The sequence below is a fragment of the Amphiura filiformis genome, chromosome 9 (genome assembly GCF_039555335.1).
Source record: "Amphiura filiformis chromosome 9, Afil_fr2py, whole genome shotgun sequence".
NCBI classification, from domain to species: Eukaryota; Metazoa; Echinodermata; class Ophiuroidea; order Amphilepidida; family Amphiuridae; genus Amphiura; species Amphiura filiformis.
Genome location: NC_092636.1, coordinates 11,371,089 through 11,385,565, shown reverse-complemented (window position 1 = coordinate 11,385,565; position 14,477 = coordinate 11,371,089). Strand labels below are relative to the sequence as shown.

The following is a 14,477-nucleotide window of genomic DNA, read 5'->3' as shown; positions in this document are numbered from 1 at the left end:
GGTGTATGATTTTTAACTGGAGTAGCCCAATAGTTTCCTACTAGTACTTACTGCCCATGCCAGTGATAATTCCACATTTTTGTATAGAAAGAGCTTCAATCTCTGGTTTAGAGCTACATGGCTCATATGGAAGTGTGTCCGTAGGTTCTAGTACACAGTCTGCAGATCCGGGTAATGAATATACCCAACTGTTGCCAAATGCAATCAAATTTGTCACCTGAAGAAATACAAGCATTAACATTAAAAAATAAATGGGTTGAATAATATAGGGCCCACAACTTATAAGTTCCTCCTAATACTTTTTAAAATAAGTCAAAAAATATTTTATGAAATGTAAAAATGTAAATAGGTATATATAGCCCTATTTGTTTTAAACATGTGGGACAATTTATAGCGTCACACGTCATTGCGTTCAGTCACAATGGTTAATTGTGTAAGAAAAGAGGCTGTTTTAAAACTTGCACCTGAGTCCATAGCAATCAGTTTTTCAGTGGCGTAGATTTCTTTTTGACATTGGGGGGATGGTTAAATATCAAGGTCCGTATTCACAAAAGAGTTAGACCGGTTCTAACGTTAGACCTGGTTTAAGTGGAATTTAGTTCCATCAGGAATGGTCCTTTACTCTTATTTCCTTCCTAGAGTAGCTAGCAAATACTACAGATTTAAATTTCAGAGCTATTCAAGGGCCAACCAAATTTGGGTTCTTCAGCATCAGAACAAAAAAATTACTGAAAGTTCCACCATTTGAAGGAAAATTTGTCACTCCCCCAAAAAATTTAACTGTTCCCCACTATCCCTCCACACCATGCAAAATAATTCTGGTAAAGCCACTGATAAGGCTAAAAAATGTATGTCTCAAAGTGCTTGTCTTTCTTTGTCTATGTCAGCTGAAAGGGCAAATTCATTTAAAAAAAAAATTATTGTTATTATTTTTTTGGCCGTAAAATCATGAAAATCTGAAACAAATTTGGAAGAAAAGTTACTTGATTTGATACTCACGTTGTTTAGGTACATTTGTATAAAACAAAATGATATTTGTGCTTCAATTGTATAAATCAACCACAATTTTATGCTGTGTATTTTTGAACACTCGAAAATGACATCTTAATTTAAAATTTAGTTGAAAAAAAAATTAATATCTTAAAAAAAACATCATTCTACTGCCATGGTCTTTGAGACATAACAATGTTTTTTTAGCCTAAGCAGTAGTCTTGATTTCTTACCGTATTTTGACTAGGATCCACAATGTCATTGGCACCATCATTATCATAGTTACCACACAGCCCACACACTTCGCCTTCATACGCTGCTGGAAGACTGACCGCCACATTGTATGTACCATCCCAGCTAACTTGCAAACCAAAATCTGTCTTGACAATCTAGGAGAAAGAAAGGATTAGATTTGTTCATGTTTTTTGTAGGGAGGCGTGGCCTACTCCGTATTCAGAAAATACAGCACTAATTTGTTTGGATTAAAAAACATTATCCTGTTTTGCCAAATAAAATGCAGCTAAATCCTAATCTTTGTTTATTTCTAACTGGCAATTTTGGAAATAAGGACAAAATCATGCTTTTTTAGGGTGTTTCCGTATGCTGTGACGATCAAGCCCAAAGACTTGTACAAAGACTAATTTCAAGTTATGCAAATTAACTTTTGGAAAATACATTTTCTAATATTTTCCATACGCAACTATACCAAATATAACATAAAATATTAAAATTTCGAGCTCACTCTCAGCCTAAAATCAAGATTTCGAATGCTTAGACTTTTGCCTAAGTCTTAGAATTTTGTGACTATAATAAAAAACAGGCAAAATTGCATGTTTTGGGGCCATTTTCCCTCAAATTGTCCAAATGTTAAAATTCCCTCAAATTGTCCAAATGTTAACATTTGACTTTTACTGCCAGTTAGAACTAAATAAAAGAATTAGGATTTAGCTATGTTTTATTTGGCACAACAAGATCATTATTTTTAATTCTAAAAAAATTAGTGCTGTATTTTTCTGGAATATGGAGTAGTTATTTGGAGGGCACTGTGAAAAATTGTGAAAACATTTTGCCTTTGGAATTGAGGAATATTCCGAAGGGCGTAACCCTACGGGATATTCCGAGGTCCAAAGCAAAATGTTTAGATTTTTCACAATGCCAGATATATTACCAATGCAAAATTATTAACCTCATTCATAACCGTCACTTTCATCTCTTTACGTTACAAAATAACACCAAAATATTCTTTAAAAGTTTATAAACAATTTTTACATTTTACCTTTCCAAAAATTGAACAGGCTAAAACAGAACGACCAATAACAAAAGTTCCTATACTTTGATCAGCGGGAATTATTAGGCTTTTACCACTACACTGAAAAGTAGATCCATGTTATGAGGGATATTATTGATCTGACTGGTCTATATTTTGGGTGTTAAAGAAAGTAGACAAAGTATAGAACTTTAAATAATAATTTGTAATACTTCTGACGAGATGTCACAAGACATTTCACCAAATAAAATATATTGATATTAATCCGCGATGTTATAAGGCCCGCCGATTATGAGCTGATCAAACTATACCTGCCTGTGCTGATAAGTTTGAGTGAGTGTGTCAATTTCTCTCTATCATTATAGCAAATTAGGGTTAAATTCTTTGTGTACAATGTCCCCCGGCATTCACTAAAAATGGGTGACGGGGATGTGCGGCCACATTGACCCCATTTTTCAACTTCCTCTCACCCAATGACCCCTTTTTGTTTTACTGAACTCCCTCTTACCCAATGACCCCCTTTTGTGTTTTCCTGTCACCAAAAAAAACCTTTTTTCAAAAAATTGGAAAATTTGGGAACAAATGACCCTGTTTTTTCATTATTTTTCTTCAAATTTTTCAAAATTTTGCCAACTTTTATATTTTGACCCAAAAATGTTCCCAGTCTAACTGAATGACCCCCCTTTTTGGTAAGATTTTCCCAAGTCTTGCGGAAAGACCTTTTCTTGGCCTTGACTGAAAGACCCCCCCTTTTTTTTTGGTGTCTAGACTCTCAACGAAAGACCCCTAGTTTCGAACTACTGTCTGCACATCCCTGTCACTTTCAAAGTTTCCCCAACCCCGAGGGTGGGGAGTGGGAGGAGGTCGCTACTGCTCTCACACATTCCCGTGGGTTTTATGTGGATTTAAAAAAAATTATTTTACTTAGGTCAGGATTGATTTATCCTAAAATATACCTCAAATTGCATATATATTGTTGGGCAAGTCAATTATAAAATAGGGAATATAATACTTACCACTTTCCCTCCTACAAAACAGATTGTGACCCCAGCAGGGAGAGCGGTACTAGCAGCAGTAGATGGGTAGGTGTTGCCATCAACAGTAACCACTAAACTAGGTCCCAAGTATATTACCTGTCAATTTCAAGTATAAAATATAATACCGTGTCAGAGAAATTTCTTGAATTAATATATCGTTGCAGGGCAGGAAAAACCTCCTATGTACTTATGGCCCTTGAACATGTTTAAAAAACTGCCAAATGGTTCTATAGGAAGTTTTGCTTTACACATGTTCAGGGGCCAATGACACTAGAGGTTTTTCCTACCCAACAACAACATGCAAATACAACCCTAACCAACACCAATCAGACCAGACCATTCAGGCAGTAATGGGGCAATTCCATTTAAAATCCACACTCCCCCTATGGAAAATTTTGGAACTGTCTTCCACGGGTGGAGTATGAATTTCAAATGGAATGCGCACGTCGCGGAGCTCCGATTGAATTTCATACACCCTCTGAGAAAAATTCAACCTAAATCTTCCAGATAAGCGTTTGTGGATTTTAAAAGTTCATTTTGATGCCTTATATGGTCAATATCTCAAAAAATAAGAATAAAAAAAAGGTTTTTGAATGTATGATGCAACTGCAATTTTTTTTGTCTGTGCCCCGAAATTTTATTTTGCCCCCCCCCTGACCAAGAAAGCTGGCTATATGCCCCTGGTAATAACCGGCGCTTAACTGAAAATGAACAAAAAATATCTCTGAAAATCAATGGCCATTACTTAATGCCACTAAAATTTATTTAATCATCACTCAAATGACCTGGCCAGTGCTATTGTTATGGAAATTACTGCCCTGAATCATTGCTTATTATAGAAGTCAGCGGCAAGTAGCAAAATACTAAAAATACTTCTGAAAAACAATTTCAGTGTAGACCTTATTTTGTTCTGTAAGTTCAATGTAGAGGTACACTGTTCAGTGTTTTTTTTTCATTGTAAAAAATCATATAATCCACATGGGTTACTAATTAAGGAAGAGTGTTAAGGGGGTACTACACCCATGTGGTAAATTTGTGACTATTTTTGCATTTTTCTAAAAAAATAATAACACACTGGTAATAAAAGTTATGTATATTATTGGGGCAAGGAATCCAATTACTACACTGAAATTTCAGTGACTCAAGACAAGCAGTTCAGTATATATGATAGGAAACAAGGTACATCCTAGCGGTACCTTATTTCTAATCATAAATAACAAACCGCTTGTCTTGGGTCACTGAAATTGCAGTGTAGTAATTGATTCCTTGCCCCTATAATATACATAACTTTTGTTACCACTGTGTTATTAGATTTTGAGAAAAATGCAAAAATAGACACAAATTTATCGAGGGGTGTAGTACCCCCTTAATTAAACAAATGTGATGTGATCAAGCTAAATAAGTTGTTTGACGCTAATATTAATTATGAGATATTCTGTCGGTCCAACATCCTGGCTATCTCTAGTCTCGGGCCCAAACTGCATGTGGCTCACGGTTTGTTATGAACAACAGAAACTGGCTGTGAAGGAGAAAAAAGCGACACTCGACCATGGAATTTAATTTTAAGTTTGTCAGTATATAAGCGGTAAATCAAGTAAGTTTCTTCCACTCTGAAGACTTAGAAACGGTCGTTTGATTCCACTGACTATTTGCGATCGAAATTTACATAACACCAATGACAGAAATCATCAACAAAAATCGAATCAGGGACTTGTTTTCACTCGACCGTGAGTCGCATCATCAACCGGAAGTGACGTGGCACGGACCGACAGAATAGTCAGTAATAGTGCTCAATTTCGTTTATATTGTATTATTCTGAGCAACACTAAAATGATCATATATCTGAAACCGTAAATCAAATTTAATGGGGTTTTCATCAAATAAGGATACGCAAATGGCCCATATAATAAATTTGAAAACTAAATTTTGGATTTGGCTGACAAATGACTAATAATTTGCATGACAAATTTGGTATTCTTATTAATGTTAATACGGCTTAGGTATCAAAAATTAAATGCGCTGTTCTATAGGCCAGACCGACCCAGATTTTTTAGAAATTAGGGGAAAATTTTCCTATACAAATGATTTTTATGGTCATTTACCAAAAAAAAACCGACCGACCCTACCGACTGATGGTAGAACAGATTTTTTTGTCGTCTTACTGAAATTTGACACCAATTAATACATAAAGATATATCTATAAAGCAAGTTGTAAGTCAGGTGTAAAAATAGCCAAATTGGCATTGGAAGTTTGCAATGCATTGTGGGACAGTTTTTGGAGCTTTGGGACACTTTGCCCTCTGACCTATTGGGAAAATTCAGAACAATTGGTTTTTGTGCATACAAATTATAATCTAAAAATGTTTTTCAAGAATGAAAACAAACCAAAAAACATTATTATTGATAGTTTTAATGATAACGTTATGACAATAATAAATGAATAAATAATAATTGCAGCAATTTCCCCAATATGTCAGAGGTCAAAGTGTCCCAAAACTGCTCTCAAAAACCGGAAGTTACAATGGCGATTGGGCTTATTAGAAGTGATTTAGGTATAACTTACTGCTCCATTGATGTGAACATAAATTGCTTTGGTAACAGCCACATTACTATTGGTGGACCACTCCACGTTATCTTGGATGACCATGAAGTCTGTAAGATCACTGGTAGTATCCCATAATTGAGCCAATATGTAGGAGCAGTCTCCCTGGAAGTCATAACGCTTGCCATCAAATGTGGTGTAATGGGGATCTCCCCAGGCAGTGCATATGGCTAAGACTACAACAAGAAAATAAATGCAAACAATTTATATGTGACACGATCTGGTCAATGGTGGCCAAAGGCGGCAAATTTGAAATTGAGATAAAGATAAAAAGATGGATTAAAAAACAATAAGAAAATATATCACAAAACTTCATAACTTTAGAACCTAGAGTATGCTAGATGTTTGGTGTATTCAGTAGTATGAAAGGCAAATGTTTGTACAAGGCAGTAATTATAGTAACTCAATTTTCAAAAAGTGCCTCCTTTGGCCCCCATGGAGCAGATTGTGTCACATATGTGTACATCCATATCAAAAGGATGCACTTGTGAGCTGATACATGGGTCTCATTTCACATAATAAGTGGGAATAAATACCAGGCTCATTTCAAGTGGAGGTCAAATCAAATCATCCCCAAGAATGAATCTTTCTTTTGAATGAATGAATCTTTATTTCCATAATAAAAAACAACAAAATACAAAGAAATTCAACATCATAAAAATAAAACAAGACAATTATGGAGGAGATGATCGAAAGGCCAATAAGGCCAGCATTGAACATCCCCTTACAGAACTAAATTAATACAACAACAAACAAACAGAGTATATTAAGCCTATCACACAAGAACAAAAACGGGGCTCCAAGAACTCCAAGTCACATGGCTTATTAATACAGAGAACAGAGAACACTCCTTAACCATGTCACTTGGGGATGATTTGAATTGACCTCCACTTGATATGAGTCTGGTATTCATTCCTAGCTATTATGTGAAATGAGGCACATGTAGCAGCCGACAAGTGCATCATTTTGATATGGATGTACACATATACATAAAGATGTAATAAAGAAATTATGAAAAAACAACATTTTATTAATAATTTTCATCAATTTTGGCATTTTGGATAAATTTTGTTGATTTTTCAGCACAACCTTGGACATATATGTTAGTAACCACAGGTGTTTCTCTACATCACTGATAATTACATTGGTATACTTATCCCGTATTCATCTGATCATAGTCCCACATTCGAGTATAGACCCTCCCACATTCGATAAACATACTCCCCTTGTGGAAGATATTTCCAAAATCTTCCACAGTGGGAGTATGGATTTCAATTGGAATAGCCCAACCACTGTGTGTACTTGCCTTCATCACAGATTGCTCCACCCCATCCTTGAGGACATATACAAGCAGTGGTTCCATCCGCAAGCAACACACACTCGCCACCATTTTGGCATGGATTGGGATTAACGCACGGGTCATCTGAAGAAAGAAAAGGAAACACATATTACTCATGTAATGCTGCTTTTGAGGGAGCACGGTGGCCGAGTGGAAAAGGCTCCGATTCGTAATCGGAAGGTTACGGGTTTGTACCCTGGCGACGCCATCGTGTTGTGCCCTTGAGCAAGGCACTTTATCTCAATTGCTCCTCTCCACCCAGGTGTATAAATGGGTACCTGCATTTTTAAATGCTGGGAAGGTAACAGACTTGTTTTGGAGGAGGTGTAGCGATCCTCCTATAGCAACATTACATGAAAGAATCTGGCCCAATCGTTAATGAAAGAGAGATGGGTACTGTTATATACAGGATCGCCTCCGTTACTTTACCTTAATGCTGCTTTCATAGCGTCATGCTACTGAGCGGCGTGCCACCTGGGGAATGTCATGCACTAGTAGTTCTCTACAAGCGACACTCACCAAGCAGAATATTGATAAAGTCACTTGACTTGAAGCACAGTGTTGTCGCCCTTTGCTTATTGGTCAAAAATTGAATCCGGTGCCATACTTCACGAGAGACAATGCTCTCAAGTTGATGTGAAGTCAACTTGCAGCAATTTGCCGCATAACACGAAGCGGTGGAGTGATTGATGTATTGGAAAAATGCTGCTTGCTACTGCTCACCGCTGGCGTTACTGGCCAGATAGCTTAGACATAATCAAAGCAGCAAGCAGTATAACATAACATGGTATAAGAACAGAGATGAGGGACAGTATGATATCAGCAAGCACCTGATACAGGGCTCCCCAAGCTGTGCCATGGATTGGGTACATAAATCTGAAGACACCACAACCCGATCACTGATTGTGATGTAGCAATTGCTATTTAATACACTGGATGTCACCTTTGCATTTATTGCGCTGATCAAACTCAAAAATGATGTAATTGCAATCAAGATGCAGACAATTTTTTTTTTACAAATTTCATTAAACTATCCAAAATATCACATCAAATCACATTTTAAGGGCATCTATTATGTTGAATATTGTTTTAGATGAATTGACTTCATCAGGAAATTAACAATTTTTTTCAACCAAATAGTGAATATTCTCAGTCATCCTGTCATTAAACTCACAATGTTTTGTGTAAAATCTTTTACTTAAGTTTTACAACATGACTGATCAGTCAAGGGGTCAGTTGCCTGATGAAATCTGATGGTATCAGGCACAACATAGCGAGTTGTAAAAGTTCTAGTAATTTATAATTTTTTTTTTTCAGGGGATTTTTTGAACTCGCAATGCAACATTCATAACCTCTGTATCACACCGGGGGGTCACTCACTACTTAACTTGCTACGCACCCGTGTCCAAGAAAAACGTCTAAAAGGGTATGTTTTTCACTACACAGCGTCGTCGACGTCTTTTTGAAAAATGGGTACTTTTTCAGAAGGCATCGCCATTTTGGGGTCCTTTTTCAGCCAAATCCTTAGACGTTTAGGGTTAGTAATATTATTGTTTGAGTGAGTTTGCACTAATTTGATAAAAATCACCACTTTTTAATTGATTCTTTTTACTTTTGAGCATGTTTTCTTCAGTATCTATATGTCTGCAACATTAAAAAGACACCTTGGGTATCAAATTAGCTCATTTCCCTGTTTACGCCACTTAGGGTATCAATATAGATATTTCTCAGTTGACGCCATTTAGGGTATGGTTTTTGCATGTGCTACGCCATTTAGGGTAGGATTTTGCATGTGTTTCGCCATTAAGGGGTACAATTTGGTTATGTGAAAATTCACCATTAAGGGTGCATTTCAGAGTTGTTCGGACGTGGGTGGGAGGCACTTTTGTGAGTGAGTGACCCCCGGGCTGTATCACACCACAAGTGCATCCCAATCAAATTGCTTGTTAGCTGACATACACACAGGTGCAGAGGTCATTGATATCCATCAATGAATAGCTAGGGATTACACAACAGTACAACGACTTCCACATCCTTTGCGCTGGAATATGATGCGTGCAACCAACAGATTTCAGAGAATAAAATCTTGAGACTTGGCTAAGTGAGCCGTTAAATAGTGACGGTTATGAATTCGGTTAACAACTTTGCATCAGTTACACGTCAAGCATCTGGCATTGTGAAAAATTAATCTCAGCATTTGCTTCGGACATCAGAATATCTTCGGTTCCAAAGGTAAAATATCTAGATTTTTCACAATGCCATCTAAATAACTATTTTAAATGCGCAATTATTATATACCCTATAATTGCTTTTGCAAAAGGGAAGTATGGTTATCAATCGATTGGGCGACATGCATATATAAGAATTGCTTTTCTGCAAAAGTAATGAGCATATATTCAGCTAACGATAAGCCATGGGTTCGCTTAGTACGCTCTCGTGGAAAACTTAAGTTATAGCTTGAAATTCCCCTGGACAAAGAACTTACTGCTAATTTGTCTCGTTGTAACCTGTACGAAACTCGGGGAGCTGATCCTGGTTGTGAAGGTTATTTGTGGAATGTCTAGGGTGTGCGCTCTTGAAGCAGCAAAGTCCCTGAATTGTTGTTTAATTGTTTATGGAATGATGTGGGCCGTAGTGGTCACGACAACCTGTAAAATGTGCTGAGGCTTGTGAATCAATGTCTAGGTGTTGTGCCTGTGCGTAGCGCACTATAAATCACTGCGGGTTTTTTTCTTTTTACTATGTACCTTTGTCATTTTTTTTTTAAACCTTGTATCATTTTTCCTTTCTATTTTAAAATCAGTACTCACCATTCTCACATGTAGGACCAAACCATCCAGGTGCACACTTGCATTCAAAGTCATCTCCCGTTGTTGGTATACATGTACCTCCATTTTGGCATGGGTTATTTTGACATTGATTGGCTGTAAATTAGACACAAAAAACCCTTGCATTTCAAGATTGTCTGAAACATGTAACTGTCACTCCTTTGATCAACATCAAATATGGGAAACAACCATGCGACAGCTGTTAAGTTTCACATGAAAACAAGTGGACCGAACAATCTGTTATTGAGCTATCAGACGAGATGGCAAAAGCTCCAATTTGTGAAACTTTGTACTGGATTTCTTAATTAGCCTGCCCAGAGGGGAGCTAATGGTGCCTAATGCAATGGAGTGGGAATTTTAAAAGTAAAATTGGGCCCGGAATATTAAAGGGCAGCTGCACTGAGCTGGCCAGTATAATTTGTCACTGCATATAAATTCTCTAATTAATATTATGTATGCCACATATTTGGAATGGTTAAATTTGTGTCACTTCTTGTTGACCCTTGACCCATGTGCATCTCTTTTTCCTTCAATACCAAACCATGTTTTGGTTTAGTATTTAATACATGCTAGCAAATCTACTGCTGTAACATGTGGCATGCGTTAAATGTTAAATTATTATACTGCACGTTTACTGCTTCATCATATATAAATAACATTGCAAATTTTGCAGTTTACAATTAATCAATACTTTATTGTAAAGTGTGCTGAGGCTTGTGGATCAACGTCTAGGCGTAAGGCGTTGTGCCTGTCAGCGTAGCGCACTATAAATCACTGCGCTTAAAAAAAAAAATTAAAATATAATAAAAGTACTCCCAGCATGTTGCTCCAAGGTATATGTTGATAAATCTGGTTAACTAGATTAAATTTATTTTCTCATTTATGATTCCCAGATGATTGAGAGTACTCACACTCCCTTCATGATGAGTTTCTCCTTGGTTACGGAATTTAAGTTGCATCATATATATACACGTAAGTCAAAATTGTATATGTTAGTCTGATAGCATCAATGCACATGCTCAAAATTACAAGTTGCTTCTTACCGACACAATCGAAGCCATCACCGTAAAACCCTCCGGCAGACGCATATATTCGCACCATTAACAACATCACACACTGCATCAGGATCACATGGATAGTCGCGATATATTACTTTGTTTTGACCCACGCATCTACAAACTTGACTACAGTCTGGTGTTATAAATTCTGTACCAGCCTGGAAAGTAATCAAGTTTAAATGAAACAAAAATTCAATTAATACATGCTAGCCATATAGGCTTCAACATAAAAAGTCCCAAGTTTTGAGATATTTTCTCAAAATATCAAGAGCTATCTTAAGAACCACTGAACCAATACTAGGCTTGTTTGTTCTCATTTTTATGCATTTTTAATGCAGATGAACATTTACAATTCTAAATATTTTGAATTTTCAACAAAAAAAAGAAACTTGTCGTCTGCAGTCAACGCCCGCATGGAGAGAGATAATGTTTTAATATTCATGGGGCACTGAACCTGTAGGAGCTGAAGTGATATGTGCATTTCTCTCACACTGTTTGATAATATCCTCACCCAGGGTTGCCAAAAGATTTCATCCCGAATCGCGGGTCAAATAATTGAAAAATCACCAAATTTTTCTCTTTACCATTGGTTTCCTTGGGGCAGGGAACTATCATAAGTGGCGGGAGCTAATGTTGAAAAGTCGCCCAAATTTTTTCTTAACCATTGGTTTCTATGGGACAGCAAATTATCAAAAGTCGCGGGGAAAATCCTCAAAAGTCACCCAATTAGGCTACCAAATCGAGGGTTTGGCAACCCTGTCCTCATTCTGGTAAATGCTCAGCTTTTTAGATACTGGCAACAGCGGGTACTGTGAAAGTAGACAATTTTTACGTGTGTAATTTTTCCCATTTTGCCAATTTTGAATGATTTCATTTTTTTTTTTTAAATTTGCGATTCTAAGCTTCCATGCATTTATGTTATGTATAAATATAAAGATTATAATTGCGCATTATTTTTCGTGGTAGCAGTTTGGAATGCAAAAAGCGTAAAAATAAATGTAGCGTGAAAATTTCCACTTTTATAGTATTTTGGAGATGACTATTAAAAACTTAGGGATTCAATCATGTTTCACCGTTGTTCATCACCGGTTAACAACGATGCGGCCGCGTCGTCTGCGTGGGGTACTTCGTAAAGTAAACCACGCAGACGCTGCCGGACGCGAAGTTGTTAAACGGTGATGAACAACGTGAAACATGATTGAATCCTTTCAACAACGAAAAGAAGCTAAATATCGTATAATTCACGATTATTTTACGAGGAATGTCAAAATCATTGCCACTCAGCCTTACAAAAACTTCGATGATTTCTCTTTTGATATCAGCAATAAAACTACAGAATAAACGGCAATGTTTAGCCGCTACCTGAAAAATACTGAATTCAACTTGTAAGCTGGCATACGCACAAAGGTTCCAGGCATGACGAATTTTACGCGCTCTCGCAGAACGCGTAGTCTCGCTTCTGCTCGCGTGACACGCTTCTACAGTAAAAGTGTGGGTTCATCACGGTTTAACAACGGTTGGCTCCTGTACAAAGGTATAGGAAGAGTTGTTGAAATACAGTCTGTCCACTTAGAAGAACAAACCATATCTGTGGCATCGGGGGTTGATGCTTTGCGTCACACGCGAGCGCGACGCGTAAAGAGCGTGGTGCACAAATCGCGCAGCAGTAAGCGCGCCAAAGAAGTATTGCACTGAAATAATTATTCTCATATCTCCAGTTTCCAAGGTCTATTTACTTTGTACTTCTATGTGGACAGACTATAGGAATCTCAATTTCAAACTGACAGTAATGTACACTCAATCACTCACTGAAAATGGGTGACGGAATGTGCAGCCATAATGACCCACTTTTTTCCATGACTTCTCTCTAGTCCGAAGGGTCCCCAATCCGAAGGTTCTCTAGTCCGAAGGCTCGCTAATTCGAAAACCAAATGAAGTTAGCTAATCAGAAGGTTCTCTAGTCCGAATATAGAATAAGGGTTAGTGTTAGGGTTTAGGGTTAGCGAGCCTTATTCTATATTCAGACAAGAAAACCTTATTTATTATTCGGACTAGCGAACCCTCGGACTAGAGAACCCAATATTCGGACTAGCGAACCTTTTTCAGAATTTGAACTAGCGAATAGTAAATTATGTGTTCGAACTAGCGAGCCTTTGGACTAAGGAGCCTGCAGAATAGGGAACCTTCCGACTAGAGAGTTGTCAAGCCCTCACTCGCTCGCTCACCCCATTGTTTGTTTTATTGTCATCATAAGTCCCCCTTATTTCAAGAAGTCTAAATAATTTTCTGATAATCTTGTACCAAATGACCCTGTTGCTCTGGAATTTAAAAAAAATCTTTTTACAATTTCCAATTTCGCATTTTTTCCTATGTGGATGACCTTGTGACATTTTCATATCAACTTTTATATTTTGGCAATGTTATGATCAAATATTTTTCAGTCTTACTGAATGACTCTCTTTTTAGGACCTTAACCCAATGACCACCTTTTTTCATGTAAAATCTCTCACTGAAAGACCCACAGTTGTCCGCACATTCCTGTCACTTCCAAAGTCTTAAATAAAAAGCTGTTTTTATTTTAAAAGTACAAAATAGGAAAATTATTATACTTAGTTCTCTTGGTTAATAGGATGAACAAATTTAATCTTTCTCCAGCCAGTGCACATAAACATTGAAAAAAACCAGTGCATCCGGCCGGATTCGAACCGGCGACCTTCGTATTACTAGCACGACGCTCTAACCAACTGAGCTAAAGAGGCACGTTGGAGAAGAGCGGAATATCGCCAGTTCAAATCCGCCGGATGCACTGTTTTGTTGTTGTTTTTTTCAACGTTTATGTGCACTGGCCTACTCTGGGGAAAGATTAAAATTTGTTCAAAGTAAAAAATAGTAATAAAATGTTACCTCATAGTAAGCACCATCAACTACACATCCACATTTTGAAGGCTCCACACACTTATCCCCACTCCAAATTAGACCATCAAGACATCTGCAATATGCGACTCCAGTACGATGACATGGCGATAAGGCACCTAATGCATCAATGGTTGCAACTCGTTCATCTGTTGCAGTGGTTGCAGCTTTCGCTTCTGTATCAGCAGCTCTTGCTTCTGTGTTCAATTCCGTACTCTGGCCTACTGAAGTAGAGCCTTGGAGAGAGAAAAAGTCTTGATTTAATTCACCTATAGGAGATTATACCCAAAGAGTACCAACTCAAAATTGCTTTGAGTATAATGCTATGGTAAATCCATGCAGGGCAAATAGAGTACCTCTGGCATTTTTTGCAATAGCCCAAAATCAATCAATACAGATTATACTCAAAATTGCTGTGTGTTTGATGCCCGGGGGGGGGGTAC

The 14,477-nt window shown here is 37.3% G+C and overlaps 2 protein-coding genes and 1 non-coding gene across 3 annotated transcripts in view; all 3 read right to left on the bottom strand.

Moving 5' to 3' along the window:
- Positions 1 to 188, bottom strand: part of LOC140160621 (uncharacterized) — a 36,392-nt gene extending 36,204 nt beyond the window's left edge. The window contains exon 1 of the mRNA XM_072183871.1: positions 52 to 188. The gene's annotated coding sequence lies outside the window, so the exon portion shown is untranslated. The remainder of the gene's footprint in view (positions 1 to 51) is intronic.
- The window catches only part of LOC140159975 (IgGFc-binding protein-like), a 44,303-nt gene continuing 29,866 nt past the window's right edge, over positions 41 to 14,477 (bottom strand). The window contains exons 16-23 of the mRNA XM_072183243.1: positions 14,026 to 14,303; positions 11,162 to 11,279; positions 10,046 to 10,159; positions 7,203 to 7,319; positions 5,858 to 6,072; positions 3,274 to 3,390; positions 1,224 to 1,379; positions 41 to 217 (exon numbers count right to left, since the gene is read on the bottom strand). Of these exons, the coding sequence (XP_072039344.1) occupies positions 41 to 217; positions 1,224 to 1,379; positions 3,274 to 3,390; positions 5,858 to 6,072; positions 7,203 to 7,319; positions 10,046 to 10,159; positions 11,162 to 11,279; positions 14,026 to 14,303 (1,292 nt within the window). The remainder of the gene's footprint in view (positions 218 to 1,223; positions 1,380 to 3,273; positions 3,391 to 5,857; positions 6,073 to 7,202; positions 7,320 to 10,045; positions 10,160 to 11,161; positions 11,280 to 14,025; positions 14,304 to 14,477) is intronic.
- Positions 13,807 to 13,880, bottom strand: Trnat-agu (transfer RNA threonine (anticodon AGU)). Its single transcript has one exon. It is a non-coding gene; the product is annotated as a tRNA-Thr (tRNA).